The 20,226-nt window shown below is 38.7% G+C and overlaps 1 protein-coding gene and 1 non-coding gene across 12 annotated transcripts in view; both read left to right on the top strand.

Annotated features, from left to right (window-relative positions):
* The window catches only part of TLE1 (TLE family member 1, transcriptional corepressor), a 118,631-nt gene that overhangs the window by 68,925 nt on the left and 29,480 nt on the right, over positions 1-20,226 (top strand). For 6 of the 11 annotated variants that reach the window (XM_078152665.1, XM_020966919.2, XM_020966922.2 and 3 more), the window contains 6 exons: positions 4,869-4,985; positions 8,332-8,385; positions 9,040-9,192; positions 11,516-11,660; positions 13,068-13,258; positions 15,113-15,189. In XM_078152665.1, the coding sequence (XP_078008791.1) occupies positions 4,869-4,985; positions 8,332-8,385; positions 9,040-9,192; positions 11,516-11,660; positions 13,068-13,258; positions 15,113-15,189 (737 nt within the window). The remainder of the gene's footprint in view (positions 1-4,868; positions 4,986-8,331; positions 8,386-9,039; positions 9,193-11,515; positions 11,661-13,067; positions 13,259-15,112; positions 15,190-20,226) is intronic. The other 5 variants (XM_078152668.1, XM_020966925.2, XM_020966920.2 and 2 more) reach the window with 2 other exon arrangements.
* LOC144457329 (small nucleolar RNA SNORA17) lies at positions 10,093-10,216 on the top strand. The gene has a single exon (XR_013486641.1). It is a non-coding gene; the product is annotated as a small nucleolar RNA SNORA17 (small nucleolar RNA).

Raw genomic sequence — 20,226 nt, 5'->3', positions numbered from 1 at the left:
ATTGTATAAATTGTTCTGATTTTGCTCACTACATTTCATCAGTTCATACAAGTCTTCCTAGGTTTCTCTGAAAACATCTCTTATCATTTCTTACAGAACAGTAATATTCCATGACATTCATATGCTGTAATTTGTCCAGCCATTCCCCCAGTTGATGGAGTGCACCCCCTTGGTTTTCAGTTCTTTGCCATGATAAAAAGAACTACTGTACATATGAATCTTTCCCCCCTTACTTTGATCTTTTTTAGGTCTAGTTGTGTTATCTCTGGGTCCAAAGATCTGTATAGTTCAGTATGTGCTATTATAAGTCACAGGTTTGTAGGAACCAAAAATGCTCAGATTGCTCAAGGGGCAGGGATGCAGTAGTTTTTATATGAAGGCAAATTGATTTATTTTGCAAAATAAAATAATAGAGGATATGTAATACAGTACAAAGAGCACTGGATCTGGACTCTTGAGAACATGGGTTCAAATCCTAGTACTGCTACTTACTACTTGTGTGACCTTCAACAAGTCAGTTCACTTCTCTTGGCCCTCAGTTTCCCCCATCTGTTAAATGGGGGAATAGAGCTCTTATGTGCCAGAGTGCATACAATACTGGTCTTTGGGTCTGGAAAGCCTAACTTTGAATCCTGCCTCACACATTTACTACCTTTCTGACATTCAGAGCAAGCCACTGATGATGATAACCATTTCACCGGATTATTAGGAGGCTCAAATAAGGTAATAGAGGTAAAGTGCTTTGCAAACCTTACATGTATAAATGCTAGTAATTATTATTTTTTTAGATCTCAAAGGGCCCTGTTTAACTCCAAATCCATGTTTCTGTAAAAAAGTTGATATTTGTAGCTCTTCCCAAAACATCTTTTGCATCTAATCTCATTAATGGCCTGCAGTTCATGGGTTCAACTAAGATTTAATTTTTAAAATATCAACATATAGTGTGGCCTTTGGGGCTAGAATGGTTTGTAAGATGAGTCCTTTATCACTTGGGGTTCTCAAATATTAATTTCTGTGTCTTTGTGTTTGGGTATACTGAGATGAATGAATGATGAAAGCAAACTCTTAGAAATCTGAAGGGACCATGATGTACAACCTGAGAAGATGACTAATTGGTCTATGTATAGTATTCAACAACACACTTAAAATGACCATAGACGGCTATAATAAGTAGAACGGGTACATAAAAGACCCACGTAGATTTTAAGTAGTGTCTTTGTGACAGTGTTATTATCTAAGTATAAAGACATTAGAATATGAAGTTTAAAGAGAGACACTATTTAATTTTACGTATTGATCTCTTCTAATAACTTCATATCTAAGATAATTTCTTTATCATTTTCTTTCTCTTTTACACATCTATGGTTACAAGTGAGAGTGCCTGGGAATAGAGAGTGCTGGACTTAAGAATTAAGTCATTCACCAGACATTTACGCATGGTGTGGCCCTGGTCGAGTCAATTTAACCTCTGTCTGCCTCAGTTTTCTTCCCTGGAAAATGAAAATAACAATAGTACCTATGTTCCAGGGTTGTGAGGATAAAATGAAATAACATTTATAAAAAGTGCTTTGCAAACTTCAAGACGCAATATTAATGCTAACTTATTTTTATCCCATGTCTAGAGTATTTCAGGGGAAATTCTTTTTTTTTAAAAAAAAGTTTATTTAATATTCAATTTTAGGTTCTTTCAAAATTACTTGTAAAAAGTCTCAAAATGACAGAATGACTATTCAAATGAAGCCAAACACTGAAAAAGGGGAGAAGGCACATTAATACATGTACAAAGAATCTAGTGTTCATTAATGTGATATTTTTTGAGTCATAGCATTATAGGTCAAGAGCTGGGAGGAACTCGGAGCCTGGTTAGCCCCACCAAATCATTTTGCAGGTGAGGAAAATGAGACCCAGGAAGATTAAATGTGATTTGCATTAGGGGTAGCACAGGTAATACAATAATCACTCAAGGCTGAATTTGAATCCAGGTCCTCTGACTCCAGAGTCTATGATTACTCCCCCTACTCACTCCTTTAAATAAGTAATAAACACACACACACACATTTTACACACTAAATTGCCTATTATTCGCTTTTGATTTCTAAGGACAGTAGTGGCTGAGTGGAATTTCCTTCATCTTCCCTAGTTAAATTGCTTGTATCAGAAATGATGAAATCAGAGGCAAAACAAAATTAAGGAAATAGAGAGGAATGAAAGACAGAATGAGCTCTGTTTCCTCTCACTTACCCCTTGGTGGGACATTCACAGATAGGAATATGGGCTGTTCTCTGTATGATTCTACTGGCAAAACTTGTTAGACACTATTGTGCTATGAATTTGAGTACTCCTGACCCAGAATCCTTAGTCCAGGATTTTCAAGCCTGTTTCAGACCCTAAATCAAGTCTACAAGTATTTATTAAGCACTTACTATTTGTTAGGCACAGTATTAAGACCCTGGGGCCTATTACCTATAAATTCATTTGACTTACCTGGAGATTTTGTGATTGTGATCTTTTAAATCCCGTAGCCAAAAGTGGCCAATTTGCAAATGGTTAGGCAGGTTAATTAGCCCAGCTCTAATTAAGAAAAAAAGAAAAGAAAACTGCTTTAGGCCATTTAGAAAGGAGCATTAAGTTTATGTATTTGGAAGGGCTCAACAAAGACCTGTTGTAGTGTATTTGGGCTTTTTTTTTTTCCTCTGCCTTCTTATTCCTCAGAACCAAGTTCCTGTATTCTGAATCTCTCATAAGTACTTTCTGGTGGATTCCCTTGTTGTATTCATTGTGCCTATTGGAGAGGCATAATGTTGCTAGTCTAAAGTGATGATTTCCCACAGATGTACCTCTTCACCTAGTGGAGAGGAGCATTGACATATTGACTAAGCAACCTGTTGGAAGCCAGCTTTGCATATTGAGCTAACATTTGATTATTTCTACCTTTTCTGCTTCCACCCTCTACCCTCCTCAGCTCTCGGGTGGGGATCTGGCCAACAGACCAGTTATTTTTCAGCCCACATTTTGTCAACGTAATTAGTTCAATGATCCAACAAGGCCACCTTTCAGCCACAAAATACTGTGGTGAAGACATTACTTTGAATTTCTTTGTACTGAATTGCACTGGGCCCCTCTCCCCTATGCTTTTATGTAAGCCTCCTTGGCATTTGGTTAGCTTGAGTGGTCATGAATAAAAGAGCTTGGAGCTAGCTTTCAGATACAGCCCCTTGAAGTAGGCCAAAGAGGATTCAGATTGCCTGCAGTTCCCTCTTTTCTTCCTCCTCCTCCTCCTCCTCTCCCTGTTCCTTCTTGTGGTTGAGTGTTAATGTTTAAGAGGACTAGAAAGCTCCCATGGTGGCATCTTTGGTTTTTCAGGGGGGAGTCATTCAGAGTCCAATGAACTGGATGTTGTGTGTCCCTCCCTCCCTCCCCCCCTCGGCCTTGCCTTCTGTTCTGGTAAACAGCTAGATGATGCAGTGGATAGAGTGTTTGGCCTGGAATCAAAAAGATTCATCACCTTGAGTTCAAGTCTGGCCTCAAATGCTTACCAGCTGTGTGACCCTGTTTGCCTCAGTTTCCTCATCTGTAAAATGAGCTGTAGAAGGAAATGGCAAACCACTTCATTATCTCTGCCAAGAAAACTGCTAATGGGGTCTTGAAGAGGCAAACTGGATTGAACCATCACAACAAAAGGAATGAATATTCACAGCTTTTTAAATGCATTGTAAAATATTTGCCCCCCAAAAACCAAAGCCTTATAATCTGAAGTTTGTTTTTAAAGAGGAAAACCTTTAAAAAAGGAAAGGTGGATTGCCCCCAAACTTCCCTACTCAATTCCCTGACCCTCTTTTAGAAGGGGGTTCTTTCTTTGTGAAAGAACTGCATTACTCTCACTCTCCCCCACCCCCACCCCTTCAGCTTTGTTAATGGCCTGAACACATCACTGCACAAATTGCCCCCTTGCATATGCTAATCCTGCACTTTAAAAGAACTCATTGTAACATGTTGTAATGCTTTAGCCTGAGGGGAGGTAGGGATTGAAGGCATAAGGAATCAGGGCATGTGACCCCAAAATATCTAAAATGCCTGTTTTCTTTGAGTCAACAGTTTGTACTTAGCATATCTGAATGAAAGGAGGCTATGTAGTTTGTGGAAAAGATTAGTCTTTGCTCTTGTCTTCTGTGCTGGGGGGCCTCCTCATTTGAGATTCACTGTGACAGAATCACTTTTTTTCTTGTTGTTCCGTTTTGTTCTTAAATTCCAGAGCTGCTGGTGAGTTGAACATTAAAGGTGGAAACGCCAAATCTTATTTCCAGCAATAAATTGGAAGGAATTCAATTTGGCTTCTTCGTTATTGTGGTGGAAAATGTGATTTGTCTTTTAGGAAGCTAAATTGTGAGCCACACCCATCTCCTTTTGAAGAGTTTTCAGTGTCATTCTGGCAGCACTTGTGTTCATCAAAATGCCTAGGAAGGTTGTGTCTTCCAAGTTTTAGTTCATTTGCCTTTTTTTCCCCTCTTTTTGCTCCCAACCAGGAAATCACTAAAAATGTACCCCCAAAATGTATTTTTATGAATAAATTTGTAACCTTTTCTCTCTAACAATGAATTGAGTTGAATAGGAAGCTGAATGGTAAGGTACAGAGTCAACCAGCTGAAATGCTTGATTTGGGCAAAGCCAAGGTCCCTTCTCTAAAATGTGCGAACTTCTTTAAATGTTTGCTTTGAAAGTCTTTTGATGATGACTTGAATTAAATGGAATAAAAGGCTGTGTTAGGTATCACATTCCCAAAGCATCTGTCACATCCCATTTTGAAGTTCACAAAGAACAAAGAAATCTTGAAGAAATTTTTGATTGGCTTTTTTTTTTTGTCTTGGCAGAGTAATTCTCTCTTGGTACCAGATAGCTTAAGAGGAACAGATAAGCGTAGAAATGGACCTGAATATTCTAGTGACATCAAAAAAAGAAAGGTGGATGATAAAGACTCCAGTCACTATGTAAGTAAATAATTCATGACAGGTGCCCTGTTTATTTGGGTAGTTTGGTGCCAACTGAAGGAGATGTGTAGTAGAGAGCTTCTGAGGGATAATCAAACCCCCTGTTTACCTAGCACTCTGGAGGGGAAATTGATCATTGTACCTTGGAATATTTACTTTTAAAACCTATATACCACCTGTCTCAATTAACTAATGCTGTGCTTTATCAATCCTCAGGTTTGGAGGTAGATGAGGGCTAACACTAAAATATAATATCAGGAAAAAACAGCATTTTCATTTGATGTTTAAAAAAATAATAATGTTAGTATTAAACTGGTCTGTTAGACCATGATGGAATTGTAATGGAGTTGGGTAAAGGACTAAACCTCCTGACAGTTAGGGTTCATTGATATTATAGACCATTTGAATTAGACCTCAAAGATCATCCAGCCCACTGGTGTCAAATTCAAATTGAAATATATCTCTGTGGGTGGCATATTGACTTACGAAACTGCAAATTAACATTATCTTTGTATTTTTATTTATCTTGTTAAACATTTCCCAGTTACATTTTAATTGGGTTTGGCTACACTCCAGATATTTGCCTGATGCTAGAGAGTTTGACACCTCTGATCTTACCTAATTCTGACCCTGGAGAAGGCTTTAGGCCTGGAGTCAAGCAGACCTGAGTTCAAATTCAGCCCCAGACACTTAGCTGTGTGACCCTAGGCAAATCACTTAACTTCTGTTTGCCTCTGTTTTAATGGGGAAAATAGTGCCCAAACTTGCAGGGTTCTTGTGAGGATTATATGAGAAATTTTTTTTGGAAGTAGTTAGCATAGCCTCCGGCACATAGTAGGTGCTATATAAATGCTTATTTCTCCCATCTCTAGCTTTGCCACTTACTACCTATCTCATTTACTCAACTATAGTTCGTCATCTCCTAAAATGAAGAAGTTAGAGTAGATGACCCTGAGGTCCCTTGTAGCCCTAGATATGTGGTTCTTTATTGAATAGATGAGGTGTTGGAGGTTCTGAGGTTTTAGAGACATTGCCTGAGGCCTGATAATTAGTTAATACCATTATTTCCACTAAACCGTTTCTATATTAGGAAGTGGAGTTCATGCCAAACTTATGTTTACAACCAATGTGACCTTAGGCAAGTCTCTTAACCTCCTTAACCTCATTAACTCATTGTAACAAGAGGAAGTTGAACTAGGTCATCTCTGAGGGCCTTTCCAGTTCTACACACCTTTAATTACCTTGGTCATTTGTGGCTCGTACAATGAGAAACTTGGGCATATTCCCTAATGTGGTAAATCTTATTGCTCCATAGAGAGATTATTTCCCTATTGTCGAGGATATAGTGCAAAATTTAGACCCATCTAGCTCCTCCTGCTTTTCCAGTCTTATTTCTTCTTATTCCCCTGCCCAAGAATTCCTGAAATTGCCCCCGCAATGGTGTATCAGTTGTCCCGTATTCCTAGCCTCAGCACAGGTGATCTGGGAGGAACACCCTCCTCACCACTACTTCTTAGAATCTTTGGTTCCTTTAAAGCGCAGGTGTGCCACCCTTCCCCCTTCCCTCACCACCTCAGCTTTTTCTTCTTTCGAAATTATTTTCTATATATATATATACACACACACACTATGTTGACTTACACATGAATGAGTTCTGTCTTTCTAGTAGGATGTAAGCTCCTTGAGACCAGGGACTTTTTCTTTTTTAATTTTCTCCTGTGTTTTTATACTTAGTAGGTGCTTAATAAATGGCTGCTGAAAGGATTGCTACTTTTTGCTCACATTCCAGAAGGACTAACTCCCCTCTTAAAAAGTCTAGTGAATGGAGACAATTTCTTTTCTTTTTTTTTTTAAAGCAACGTAAATTGACTTTAAGGGAAACCTAAACATTAGTTCTCTTCCTTATCTTGGCTTATAAAGACCATCCTAATCAATAACTAGGCTTGTGGTTACTTTTTTGGTTAAGTAGGGAATGAACCAAACTATGGTGATTTTGCCCCTTAATGGAGGATTGATTTACAAATGACTGTTCTATTTCCTATAGGATAAAATACTAACTCCTTAACCTAGTATTTTAAGGCACTTCTTAGTCAGCACGTTTTTATTGAACTTACTATATGCCAATCATTAAGGGGTAGGGATATTTAAAAAAAGGCAAAAAATAGCCCTTGCTCTTAAGGAGTGTTCTAATGGAGAAAACACTCTGTAGATAATTGGTTACACACAAAATATATTCAGAGTAAGAGAAGGCAGTCCGAAGGAGGGGGAAGGCACTAGCTCCCAGGGGGCCAGTTGACCTGTAAAGGCCTACAAGAAATGAGATTTCAGCTAACTCTTGAAGGAAATTAGGCAGAGCTATCAAATAGAAGGTTATTAGGGTAATCCTGGCAAGAAGTGATGAGAGCTGGAACTAGATAGAGTTGTGGTAGTGTTACTGGAGAGAAGGAAAAGTAAACTAGAGATGTTAGAAATAATAGTAGAAATGACAAGATCTGACAACAGACTGGTTGTGTGGATAGAGTAAGGAAGCTCAACATCACAGGCTTGCTTGACTGTACCTGGTGGTTCTCTTGATAGGGAAATTAGGAAGGGGGGAATGATTTGGAAGGAAAGACAGTGAATTCTATTATTAATCTGACTCCACTCTACCTTTCCAGTCTCATTTCACACCTCTCTTTCCTGTATTCTTTGTTCTGAGCCAAATTATACTCTTAACTATTCCTCTCTGACCTTGTTCTGCACTCCTCTTTTCTCCATATAGTCCTACTTAAAAGTCTAGAACCCACTCCCTCTTCCATATCTTTTGTTACTTTCTCTTCCTTCAAATAATGATTCAAGTCCCATCCTCCACAAAACTTTCCCTAATGCTTCTTCCCTCTGAAAGGGATTTCTCTCTCCTTCAGCTGTCCCAGAACACTTCTTTGACCCATCAGGTTCTACTTGAGTTATACTCAATTTTGTGTATACATTGTATTTTTCTTTTCTTCTCCCACCCCTATTTTGATTCTAAGCTCTTTGAGGAGATGAACTGTCTTTTTATCTTTTATAACTCCAGTACCTAGTGCAGTAGTAGTAGATGCTTCATAAATGCTGGCTGAATGTAACTACTGTTGTTTTAGAACTAGCATGGTATCTAATAAAGCCTTTGATATCCTTTTTAAAATTAAAAGAGAGAAAGAAAAGGAAAATGCCCTGATTTATATCAGAATATATATATATATATTTTAGCTTATCAAAAGGAAGATTGTGACTTCAGTAATATACCTCTGGTAATGCAGATTAAAGTATAGGATTTGAATACCTTTGACACTCTGTTAACTAGGACTATTTTAAAATAATTTTTTAGGACAGTGATGGTGATAAAAGCGATGACAACTTAGTTGTGGATGTGTCCAATGAGGTAATTATTCTGTCAGTCTCTGTCATCAAAAATGTCTTGAGATCTGAGTAAAAGTGTTTGATAAGTCCCCAAAATAAATTAAACAAAGGTACTTTCTGTCATTATTACTCAGTAAGAAAAAAAGCTCATTGCTGGGTCATGGATAAGGCAATAACAATCTGACCCAAACTTTATGGGATTGATAGTTTTCAATTAAAAACAAAACCAAACCTAATTCAGTTCCTTTGACTTACTAAGTCTGGTTTGTAGTATTATTTTCCTTTTCTAGCCCTTAACTTATGTTTAGCCTTGCCACCGCAACCACCACCACCACCACCACCACCACCACCACCACCACTACCACCACCTTCTCGACACACACAAAGGATACTCATGTGTATTAAGAGGGGCAGGTAAAACTCCTGGCTTTCTGTCTGCCTAGTAATGGCTGGGAGCTTGGTTGTAATCACTTGCTGTTTTTAGTTATAATACATACGTATACCTTTGTTTACCTTTTGTAAAAATACATATTCCCTAATTCAGAAAGTTTACAATTTGTCAGATATGGGCACTTTTACCCCTTAGGTCTGGGGAATTAATTTGGTTATGGGTAGGATTGGTTAAAAGTGTCGTGGATCAGCTAAATCTTTGAAAATTTTGGTTATTTTTATGGAGGATCCCTCATCCCCACGGGCAAGCCCTGCACATTCGCCTCGGGAAAATGGTATTGACAAAAACCGCCTGCTGAAGAAAGATGCCTCAAGCAGTCCAGCATCCACAGCATCCTCAGGAAGTTCTACTTCCTTGAAATCCAAAGAGATGAGTTTGGTAAGTTTTGCGAACTACCTTAGGCCTCCTTGGAGGGTATTCAGTCAGTTTTTTCCATAAGATCTCTTTTCAAAAACATTGATTGGCAGAGAGTTTTTTAGAATAGGTTCTAAATGTTGAAACTTGAACCTTAGTTGTCTTCTGCTTACCAACCAAACTTGGTGTGTAGAACTGTATTGTTAACCCCCCCCCCCAAATACCAATCCCTGAAGAGAACACCTTTACCTTGCTGTAACTTATTATGTGCACTTAACTTTTTTCCTATGTATCAAGTTTTTTTTTTATTCTTTTTTTTTTGTACTACATTTTTATGTTTGATGCTCTGCTGTTGTATGGTATAAAATTTCAAAGACAGAGTATACAATGTTTAAAGTTCCTCTCTCTAAACCTTAGATCTAGGGTATGTAATGGTCTATTTCCTCCAGGAATAGGTAACTAGAAAAACTGCTTAAGTCTGGGTCTGGGTCTGGGCCCTCAGCTGGAATTCATTTGTGGACAGCTAGATGTTCTGTGGGTTCCAATACAGGGCTACATCTGAGTTGTATGTCTTTACACATTAAAAAGAGAACTAAACATAATTTCTGAGTATGTTGCTGTCTTGTTGAGGGGATTTGTGCTGGCTGCAAAGGGCCCAGAAATTTTAAAGAGGAAATTCTGGTAAGAAAACCACAAACTTCCGGGGGGGGGGGAGGTTCCCATTTCTTTCAATACTGTAGTTAACTGTGTGGTATTTTTTAACCCAAGTCCATGCTGTCTTTGGCTAAGGAACTGAGAATGTGTATGGGCATGCTAAAAGATGCATAGTCAGTACTAGCACTAATATTAGTGAAAATTTAGTCTCACACATATATACATATACATACACGTATATGTATGCATAGCCATATGTGTACACACATTCATGTATCCATGTACACACATGTGTATGCTTATACATATGTATGGTTTACATATAATATATGGTTTATGTATAAACTCAGAACTAAGAACTGTAAGTCATCAGAAGATTCTGGAGCCCATAAAATGTTGATGGCAGGAGAGTAGTACCTTCTAGAACACTTATATTAGATGTGCCAGCCTTGGCTAATTTTTTGTAGGAAGAGTTAGAAAATGTACAAGCTCCCACTACTAGTGCTGGTAGATACTATGTCATTACTCTCAGTCAAGAGTTCTTCATCTTTTCCGTGTCCTGGACCCCTTTGGAAGTTTGGTGAGGCCTCTGGACCCCATCTCACAATAATATTTTTAAATGTACAAAACAAAATACATCCATCAGATTACAAAGAAAATCAGTTATATTGAAATACAGTTATCAAAACATTAAAAAAAAAAGTTCATGGCCTCTAGGTCAAGAGCCCTTGCCCTATGTAATTTTAGGCTGTTGTGTGTCAGTGATCCATTTATTTCTTCCATAATCTCTCCCACCTAAAATTCACAAGAGAATGCCATATCCTTCATTCAGGATGCATGGGATCATAAATCTAGAGTTGGAAGGGACCTAAGATGGAGAGACTAATGTTGACCACCCGTGTAACCTTGGGCAAGTCACTTAATTTCCCCAGTGGTGGGGGTAGGAGGGTTTCTCATTTTTCTCATCTGTAATATGGGAGGGTTGGATACTTTGTCCTCTTAGATCCTTTGCAGTTCTAGATTTATGATTCTGTGAACTTCCTTATCCTAACAGACAAGGAAATTAAAGCACCAGAGATTGAACTGACTTGCCCAAGGTCACAAAGGTAGAAGTAAGTAAGGAGCAGAGAGGCAGGATTCCAATTTGGCCCTGTTCCCACTATATCACTAGGATCTGTGTTGTAAGCCCCTTGGATTTGAAATGGTACTTCTGTGGCTTTCTTGAAACTGGTGGCCCCATAGCTTTCCAACCATTGGTGTTACCCTTGCTGTTACTGACAAGTGAGAAGAAGGGGTGTCTCGCCTCTTAAACGGGAGTTGGTGCTTAGTTTGGGGGGGGAGGGGTGTGAAGTTCTCCCTTCATGGCCCCTGGTCCTCATTTTAACTTGTTGTTAATTGAGATGTCAGTGATTCAGAGAACATAGACTTGAAGAAAAATACTGATAAAAAAAATCTGTGGAGGAAGAAGTGTGATCGTGTTCTGCTTTTCTAGCTTGAATTTTAATTCTGGCAGAAAGAGGAAAGGTCAACATTTCTCGCTCACAAGTTAATGCTGTCAACATTGTGTGGATTTATGAAAATTGGCCGAGGGAGTAGCTAGTAGGTGCCCAGTGTCCCAGCTGCTGTTGTGATAAATTGTGTAATATGGCTTGGATTAAAAATAATACTCATTTAATTTGTTTAATGATACCAGCATGAAAAAGCCAGCACGCCCGTTCTGAAATCCAGCACACCAACTCCTCGAAGCGATGTGCCAACCCCGGGCACCAGCGCAACTCCAGGACTTCGTCCAGGCCTCGGCAAGCCTCCAACAATGGACCCCCTTGTTAACCAAGCTGGTAGAACACATTGCCTCTGGGTTTTTTTTTTCTTTTTCTTTTCTGTGCTTGATGAGTCTCCCTTTAATCTTATTGTAATGTCATTTCTCCATGAATATTAAATGTGCTTATTTCTCCTCTCCTTCATATCACTGAGAAGCCGTGATAAGAAACAGCTGTTCTCTGTTGGTTTTCGGCAGCTGCACCCTTTTCTGCCTCAGACTGTTTACATTCGGCTCTTATTTTATTTCCAAATAATCCAAATGGTAGAAGCTCCAATAAAGTTTCTGATAATTATTCTGAATGTAAGCTCCTTACCAATCTATTATTGTGTCTGAGTTAGTTAATATTTGTTGAGGCGGCTTGGCGTGTTAGGCTTGAGTGTGCCTTCGGCCTCTTTTAGTTGGTTAGTTTGCTGGAGGTGTGTCCCTCAGGAGATGGTGTTCTCTCCTTCAGAGGAAGTGAGGGATATTTGAACTTCAAAGCTGGCCTATGAATAAACTTATAACTCTCAACTTTATCAACCTCATTGGGAAAAGAAACAGCTTGGGCACAGAAGAAAATAAATACCAGGATAATCACTTCTAAAACCGTTCTTTAGTTTACACAGAACCATGGTTGACATTTCATTTATATGGAAAGTTTGAACGGGGAAAAGGTTAGATTTTACCAAGAAAATATTCCTCGGCAGTGAGGTCAAGTAAATACTTTTATTTCTGTAACATAAACTCCCTGTCTGCAAAATGGGCTTATAATTAATATTTGATCATTCTTACTCAGCAGGTATTTTGTCTAGACCAGGAATCTTAATCTGGGGCCTGTGAACATTTTGTTTTGTTTTTAATATTTTGATAGCTGTATATCAGTATGATCGGTTTTCTTTGTAATCCTATGTACTTTATTTTATACATTTAAAAACATTGTAAGAAGGCTTCTCCAGCCTGCCAAAGGGGAGGGGAGTCTGTGATGAGGGTTAAGAGCCCTTGGTCTAGACAAATGAGAAGAAGGTAGTGTGTTAAAGTGACAGGTCTGTCCTTGGAACCAGTAAGACCTGGGTTCAATTTCTGCTTCTTATAGTTACTATGTTATTAGGAGGAAGTTAATTTCTTTGTGCCCCAGGCAGCTATTTAAGACTATAAATGACAAATTGATCAGTGGAGGGACTTTTCATACTTTTCAGTTCTCTGCTGTACCCCACTCCAATAGACAGAGAATGAAAAATATTCATGAAAGTGCTTTATATGGCGCCTTTCCTTTCATGCTACTCAATTTTGAGCTCTAAGGAAAAAAGGACTATATGCATTTTCCAAGATGGCATTCTTTGTCTTCCTTCCCATATCTGTCACGTATATGGAAAAGGCGATAATGGTATTAGAGGTCAGATTCCATTTGGAACATTGAGTTACCACAGTGTTTATTCCTTTCCAGCAGCTGGTTTGAGGACACCTCTGGCAGTACCTGGCCCATACCCTGCTCCATTTGGAATGGTCCCCCATGCTGGCATGAATGGCGAGTTGACCAGCCCTGGAGCAGCTTACGCAAGTTTACACAACATGTCTCCCCAGATGAGTGCCGCCGCAGCTGCAGCTGCCGTGGTGGCCTATGGACGCTCCCCAATGGTAGGCCACACACTGCTTCCATCTCAGTGGGATGGGTTTTGGTTCAGTGAGAAAAGCTGCATGCTTCATTTAGCCCTGTCAAACTCCTGGGTTGGAGGAACACCAAGGGCTGACTGCTTCCTTGTGTGTCTCACTTTGCTACATGGTCAAGAATAGCAAAACCCCACACCTCAAAAACAAAGAGTCTCACTGTATTTACATACATTTTCCTTTCTGTTGGCCTTCATCAGTGATACGGTTCGTTAATAAATGCCAAACTGTTTTTGTTTTACTTATTTTGTGGATGAAAAAAGGTAATATTAGGAAGCTACGAGGGACTTAACCGGTTGGAGACATCTGGTTTTCCTCCACCACAGTTGTGTGGGGTATATATGTGTGTGGGTGTGGGTGTGTTTTAAGACTACTTAAATGAAAGTTCATATAAGGCTTTGAATTGTTTTTTCAAGTTTTTTTTTCTTAAGTTGGAAAATAAAATAAAAATAGTTATAACTTGATAAACATTCTGTATATGGAATTAGAATTCCCTGGCTTCAAACCTTGACTTTGCTACTTAACCCATGTGTCCTTAGGAAAGTCATTTATTTCCCTTGGCTTCAGTTCCTTATCTTTAAAATGAGGGGATGGATCAGATGACTTCTAAGGTACCTTCCGGTCTAGCCTATGTCCATTTAAAAAAATCATCCTTTAAACTAAATTGTGTAGAATGTGTATATAAGGTGTCCTGAGGCCTCTATGATTAAAAAAACATTTAAAGAGATGAATTCCTGAGAATGTCTTTAGTCTTTCTAAGGGAGAAGGGGAAATCTCCATACTATACCTTCATAGCTAGGCTCTCTTCTCTCCCCTGCCCTCCTTTCGCTCTCCCTCTCCCTCTTTAAAGTCAGGAAGATTGGTAAGCAGATTTGATCATATTAGTGAAAGGGAAAGGAGTTTATATATGTAGTACTGACTCATCTCTCCCTGGTCCCCTGCAGATGAAATACTTGATTGTAATTTGATAGTATTATTAAAGTAAGTTTGTGTTATATGGGTACACTCTGGTAATGGTTGGGAATATTGGCCCGGGGAACGTGTTTGGCAACGGGAGGAATGGAGTCAGAGATTAATAATTGACCATAAATAATGCACAAAGTAGATGATCTATCAGATGTTAACTGCACTTGAGTTGGACATTTCGTGGGCTCTCTTAGTAAAGTCTAGGTCCATCTACTTGTTTGTATAATTTGTGGGCGAGAAGGTGGATAAATGGAGAATTATAAAGTCTCAAAGAGTGGCATGGGAAATTGATTCTCATCTTAAGCATGGTTTCTTTGTTTTTGTTTTTTCTTCAAAATAACTGTGTTGCCTGTGGTGTTTGGAGAATTATATTGCCCCTGTGGGCGGACTTGTAAAAGACAATTAAGAAATGCCAGTATTCTCTGGCATATTTTCTGAGTGGGTTAGGGGTAAAAGAAACTTGGGCAAAAATCATCAAATGTTGTCCTGCTTTCTACTCTTCATGTAGTAGGCTCACGAATCAGACAGACCTGAGTTCAAATCCATCCTCAAACACTTACTATTGAAGTGATCCTGGGCAAAGCACTTAACTCTGTCTGCCTCAGTTTGCTCAACTTTAAGATGGGGATAATAATAGCACCTACCTCCTCTTGTGAGGATCAAATGAAATAATATTTGCAAAGTGCTTAGCGCAGTGCCTGGAACGTAGGTGATTAATAAATGTGTGTTTCCTTCCTTCTTTCGTTTAAAAAAATATAAAAGTTGTCAAAATGATTATCTTGTCACTTGCTGTATCCAGTTCTTCCCTAAGTCTGAGATATTCTTTCTTTTTCTTGTTTTGTTTTACCCTTTGTTCAGGTTGGTTTTGATCCCCCTCCTCACATGAGAGTACCTACAATCCCTCCAAATCTAGCAGGAATCCCAGGGGGCAAACCGTAAGTACCTTTAACTCTTTAGTAGTTTTCTAAACAGGGGAGGAGACTTAGTGATTGGTGTCAGCAAACAAAACTTCCAAAGGGATTACTGGCTTGGGTGTTTCCAAGGAGATTTCTCATGTCTTAGCTCAGTAACTGCTAGCATTTTCTATTAATACATAGCTAGTAGGTGTAACATATACCGTATATTGTTGGTAACCTCATGATTTTAACTGTTTCTGGAGAGAATCTGTTTATAGAGAGGGCAGCATTGGTCTGCAGGAAGATATAATGTACTTAGGCGGCCGTTTTCCCAGAAGGATGCTTTGTTGTTCATTCAGAGGACAGAGGTTAAATTTTTCAGTAATAAGCTTTCATCAGCTCATAACATTGAAAACAATTGAGATTATCTTTTTTATTCATTGCTAATAGTGGAGCCAAGCTACCACTTTACTTTTGGCAGAAGTGAAATTTTGATAGATGATGGGGCTACCAGATACTCCATAATTGAAATTTAGATATCACAGGTTTTATGTGAATACTTGGCAAATTCAAAAGGGCAGAGATAGAGTAGTGAAATAGAGCTTTTGGGGAAAAGGGAAGATGATTATTAAAATATAAATGCCCTGTGTTTTTAAAAAAAAATGTATAAGAAAGCAAAGGGTTACTTTATCTTTGAAAAAGAAGAAAAACAATTTTAAAGGAATCCTTAAATGTCAAATTCTTGAATGAAGTAAAAATTAACTGTTAATATTTTTATTTAAGAACTTTCTCCTTAAACCTCTGTGCATGTGCCTTCTGTTTCCCTGAAATCTAAAGTGTAATTTTATGTAGATTTTATGAAAACCTTCTTAATAGGTTTTAGACTTGAATATTTAAGTAGCATATAACTTAGCAACAGTATGATAAATATTACAGCTAAATATTCCTGACCCTCCAGCCTTTTCATATGTTTCAATCGATTAGTCATATTGCATTATGCTGACTGGTTCTTTTAAAATACACCCATTCACAAACAGTGTGGTTGCAAATGGAACCATGTTGCAAATGGACCACCTAAACGTGTAAGGGGAAAATTGAATCTCTGACCCGTCTTAGAAATCAAATTCCCATTACTCTACTTTTATGTGTATTAATATCTATTATAGTGAAAGTTGATCCCTTAAAATGGTGCTGTTGTTTATACTAGGTAGAAGTGTTAAAATTTGAGGGTGGGAGCTTAGTATAGAGAAGAGAGTTAAGTGAAAAGAACTAAATAAATAGTAATGCTAAGATTTTGAATATATGGAGGCAGTTGCTGTGTGTTTGCATGAAAATAAACCGAGGTGGGGATTAATTCTGGAGCCCAGAGCTTGCTTCAGCTTGTTCTATCCCCAGTGTGATTTTAGTACTGGAAAGAACCTTAGGCATCATTCTGTTTGTCCCTTATGGTTTTGTTTTTTGTTGTCATTTTTTTGAACCAGGCCTGTTATTTCATTAGTATAGTCAACTCTTTCTGCCAGTACAGGTGGATATCTAGATAGTCGCATTGAGGCACTGAAAAGTTAAGTGATTTGCCCAATGTATCTGTGTCAAGTGGGACTTTGTAGCCTGATCTTCCTGACTCCGAGGCCAAGGTTCTACTTACTATACTATACTGCCCTCTGGTTACACATGAAGAAGTTGAGGCCCAGTGAGGCAAATGACTTGGTCAGGGTGCCTTCAGCCTCAAATATAAAGTCTTCCCTTTGGCATTTGAAGCTTTTCAAACCTGACCCTTTTCTGCCTTTCCAGTCCTACATATAAATGTGTGTGTGTGTGTGTGTGTGTTTGTGTGTTTTAAACTCCTTTCCATATACTTTGAGATCCAGTAACATTGGACTACTTGGGGTTCTTCAACCATGACTTTACCTTGGCTGTCTCCCATTGGTAGAATGTTTTCCTCCTTTACCTGCCTTCAGCATTCATTCTCTTCCCTTCAAGACTCAGCCCAGATACCACCTTCAGCATGTGGCCTTTCCTGGTCTCCCCAACCCTCCCCAGAATGTGAACTGCTGGAAGGGCCCTTAGCAATCCATGTAGTCACCTTTAAAATTGAGGGCATGGAGGCACAAAGCTGAGCACACAGCTAATTTGAAGAACTGCTACTCCCACCCAGGTTTTTGGACTCCCAGTCTTTTTGCTGTACCATATTGCCTCTGAATTTAAATAGCTTTGATTTGTAAGTTAATATTCAAGACTAACTCAGCTATGGGGATTAACTTCCCAGAGAGAGCAAGGCAGCTAGTTTAACTACAGAGCAAGTCTTCCCTTAGATGTGCTAAAAAAAAAAGTCTGTATCATTGTGGTTTAGACAATTCAAACCTGTGTCTCCTTTGGTTTTTGGATGTGTTAGACTGCTATCTCCTTCCCTTAGCCTGACCTCTTTATTAAGACTACCATTTGGGTTTATGCCAGATTCATCGAAGGCCCATATGTGTGGGATAAGTATTATAATACTTTTGCTTTTTAAAGAAATAATTTAATATCTTTTGTTTTTATATCACTTGCATTTCCCTTTATTGTCATTCCCCTGTCCTTTCTCAGGATAGCCATCTCTTATGATAAAGAATAAAAAAATGAAAGGTGAGGAAAACTAAACAGCATATTTCAGAAGTGCTGTAGATGCAGTATTCCACACTCTGGTCCTCCCTCTCCCCACCCCAGAAGCAGGTGGAGGTGGCTTTGCTTATCTCTTGTTTGGATCCAGACTTGGCCATTGTAGTTTTTGGTATCGTTCTTTCCATGTACATTGTGTATACATTATTTTCCTGGTCCTACCAACTTCACTGTCATTAGTTCATATGAGCCTTTCTTAGCTTTCCTTTTGCTTTTCATCTTTTTGGCAGCATTGTGTTCATTTCTGAGGGGGACACATTTTGAAGAGGTTTACAGATTTGTGTGTACCTAGAGAGGGTAATAAATGTTCACCTTATTAGTAAACTCCCCAGGAATAGGGAGGGAATTGTTATATTTAAGCATAGCATTGTGCACACATCTGTATGTATGGTGTGTTTAATAAGGGTTTATTATATTTTATTTTGGCATATTAGTGTTTGGAAGAGTCTAGAAATGCATGCATTTATAGCCAACTGACTATGTAAATTGGTGTTACTGACATCAGTGGTACAAACTGATAATAGCTTGGTTTAAGCCTCCAGCTTACAGCTGCTCTCTTTTCTTACAATGCAACATGTGTAATTTAAGAATCAGCTACCCCCACTGTTTTGGGTTTAATTTTTTTGGGGGGAGGTGAGAGAAGACTGAGTCTTTGTATCTCATTCAGGCTAAAAATGCTGTGGCCACCCCTGCTTCCAATCCCACTTCCAGTTTAGCTTGGACAAAAGCTTTGACCTGCTTTGTTTCTAATCTGGTTCAGTTTGCCCAACCATAGACAATCTGGGAGCCCTCCATATTGGTGTCAGACTACCTAGATACTCAAATGGGTATCTACTGCAGAAGCTATTGCAGAACTACTGAACTCAAGCAATCCCACTAGCTGCTGTCTTCCTAGTAGTCAGGATTATAGGCATGCATTGCCATCCCAGCTGAGTCATCTTGTGCATCCTAAAGTACTTTTTGGGGGGGGGGGGTAGCTAGGTGGTGCAGTGGATAGAGCACTGGCCCTGAAGTCAGGAGGACATGAGTTCAAATCCAGACTCAGACACATAACACTCACTAGCTGTGTGTGACTCTGGGCAAGTCACTTAACCCCAATTGCCTCACAAAAAAAAAAAACCCCAACAAAAAACAACCAAAAAGTACCTTTTTGAATTTGGAGTTATATGGGGGAAAACATTCAACTTCATTTGAGATAAGATTGCCTCTTAGCAAAATATGTTTCATAAAAGAAAGAGAATTCAGTGCTAGGCTTATAGCAATAAAGACAGCTCATTGAAGAGGTGCTCCTTTGCCACTTGTCTTTTGTTAACTGATTTTGCTGTCTTTTCTTTCACTTACCATTGCTCAACTTCCACCTTCTTTGGTGGATTTGAAAATTAGGGTGATGCCATTTTTGCTGACTATGTAGCAGGTCTTTTTTTTTCTGTCCATTATCTTCTACAAATCTATGTCTTAGTGGTGAGGAGTTAACAGTGATACGGGATGGGTTTTAATTGAGCTAGTTTTTCTACCCTCTGGCAAACTGGAAATCTATAGATGATTTCGGTGGGATGTAGGGTAGGTCCTGGCCTTGCTCCAAGAGCTGATGCATTTGAGCTGTTGGATAATTGTGATTTGCTCTCCTGTTCTCCAGAACTCACTCCCACCACTCCCTCCCCTCCCAATGTATCTTGGCAAATTTAGAGTATACAAATGCACTGCCGGATAATAAAAGTAGGAAAGGAAAACTCACTCCAGTCTGCACTGGCAACATACATGCCACCAGTTCCAGAGGGTGATAAGTACCTGTATAAACATAAAGCTTCTACTTCCACCACTGGAAATAATTCATATCACTTACCCCTGGGGGCAGTAGAATACTAGTAGTCTGACTCAATTCATTTCAGCAAACATTCTGCTACTGACACAGTGGCTGGAGTGCTAGACTCAAAGTCAAGAAGATCAGAATTCAAATCTAGGCTAAGATACTTAGTAGTTGTGTGACCCTGGACAAGTCACTCAACTTCTGTCTGTCTCTGTCCATAAAATGGAAATAAAAATAACACCTACCTCACAGAGTTGTTTTGAGGATCAAATGGATTAATGATTGTAAAGTGTTTAGCACAGTACCTGGCACATAGTAAGCAATGTATAAATGTCAACAATCATTGTTGTTATTATCATTATTATTATTAAATGAGGCAATTTGTGTAAAGCACTTTGCGAACCTTAAATGTTTATATGTGTATATATATATATTTATATTTTATATATATATATATATATGCACACACACATACATACATATATACATATATGTGTTATTATTAAGCATCTGTTTGCAAAGGACTGTGCTACTTGCAGGAGATACAAAGATGAAATATACTACTATCTTTACTCTCTAACAGCTTATTATCAGATAGAGATAATCTGGCATAT

The sequence above is a fragment of the Phascolarctos cinereus genome, unplaced genomic scaffold (assembly GCF_003287225.1).
Source record: "Phascolarctos cinereus isolate Bilbo 61053 unplaced genomic scaffold, phaCin_HiC Scaffold_4;HRSCAF=312, whole genome shotgun sequence".
NCBI classification, from domain to species: domain Eukaryota; kingdom Metazoa; phylum Chordata; class Mammalia; order Diprotodontia; family Phascolarctidae; genus Phascolarctos; species Phascolarctos cinereus.
The sequence above is the reverse complement of the archived record's forward strand: the minus strand, read 5'-3'. Positions and strand labels throughout refer to the sequence as shown.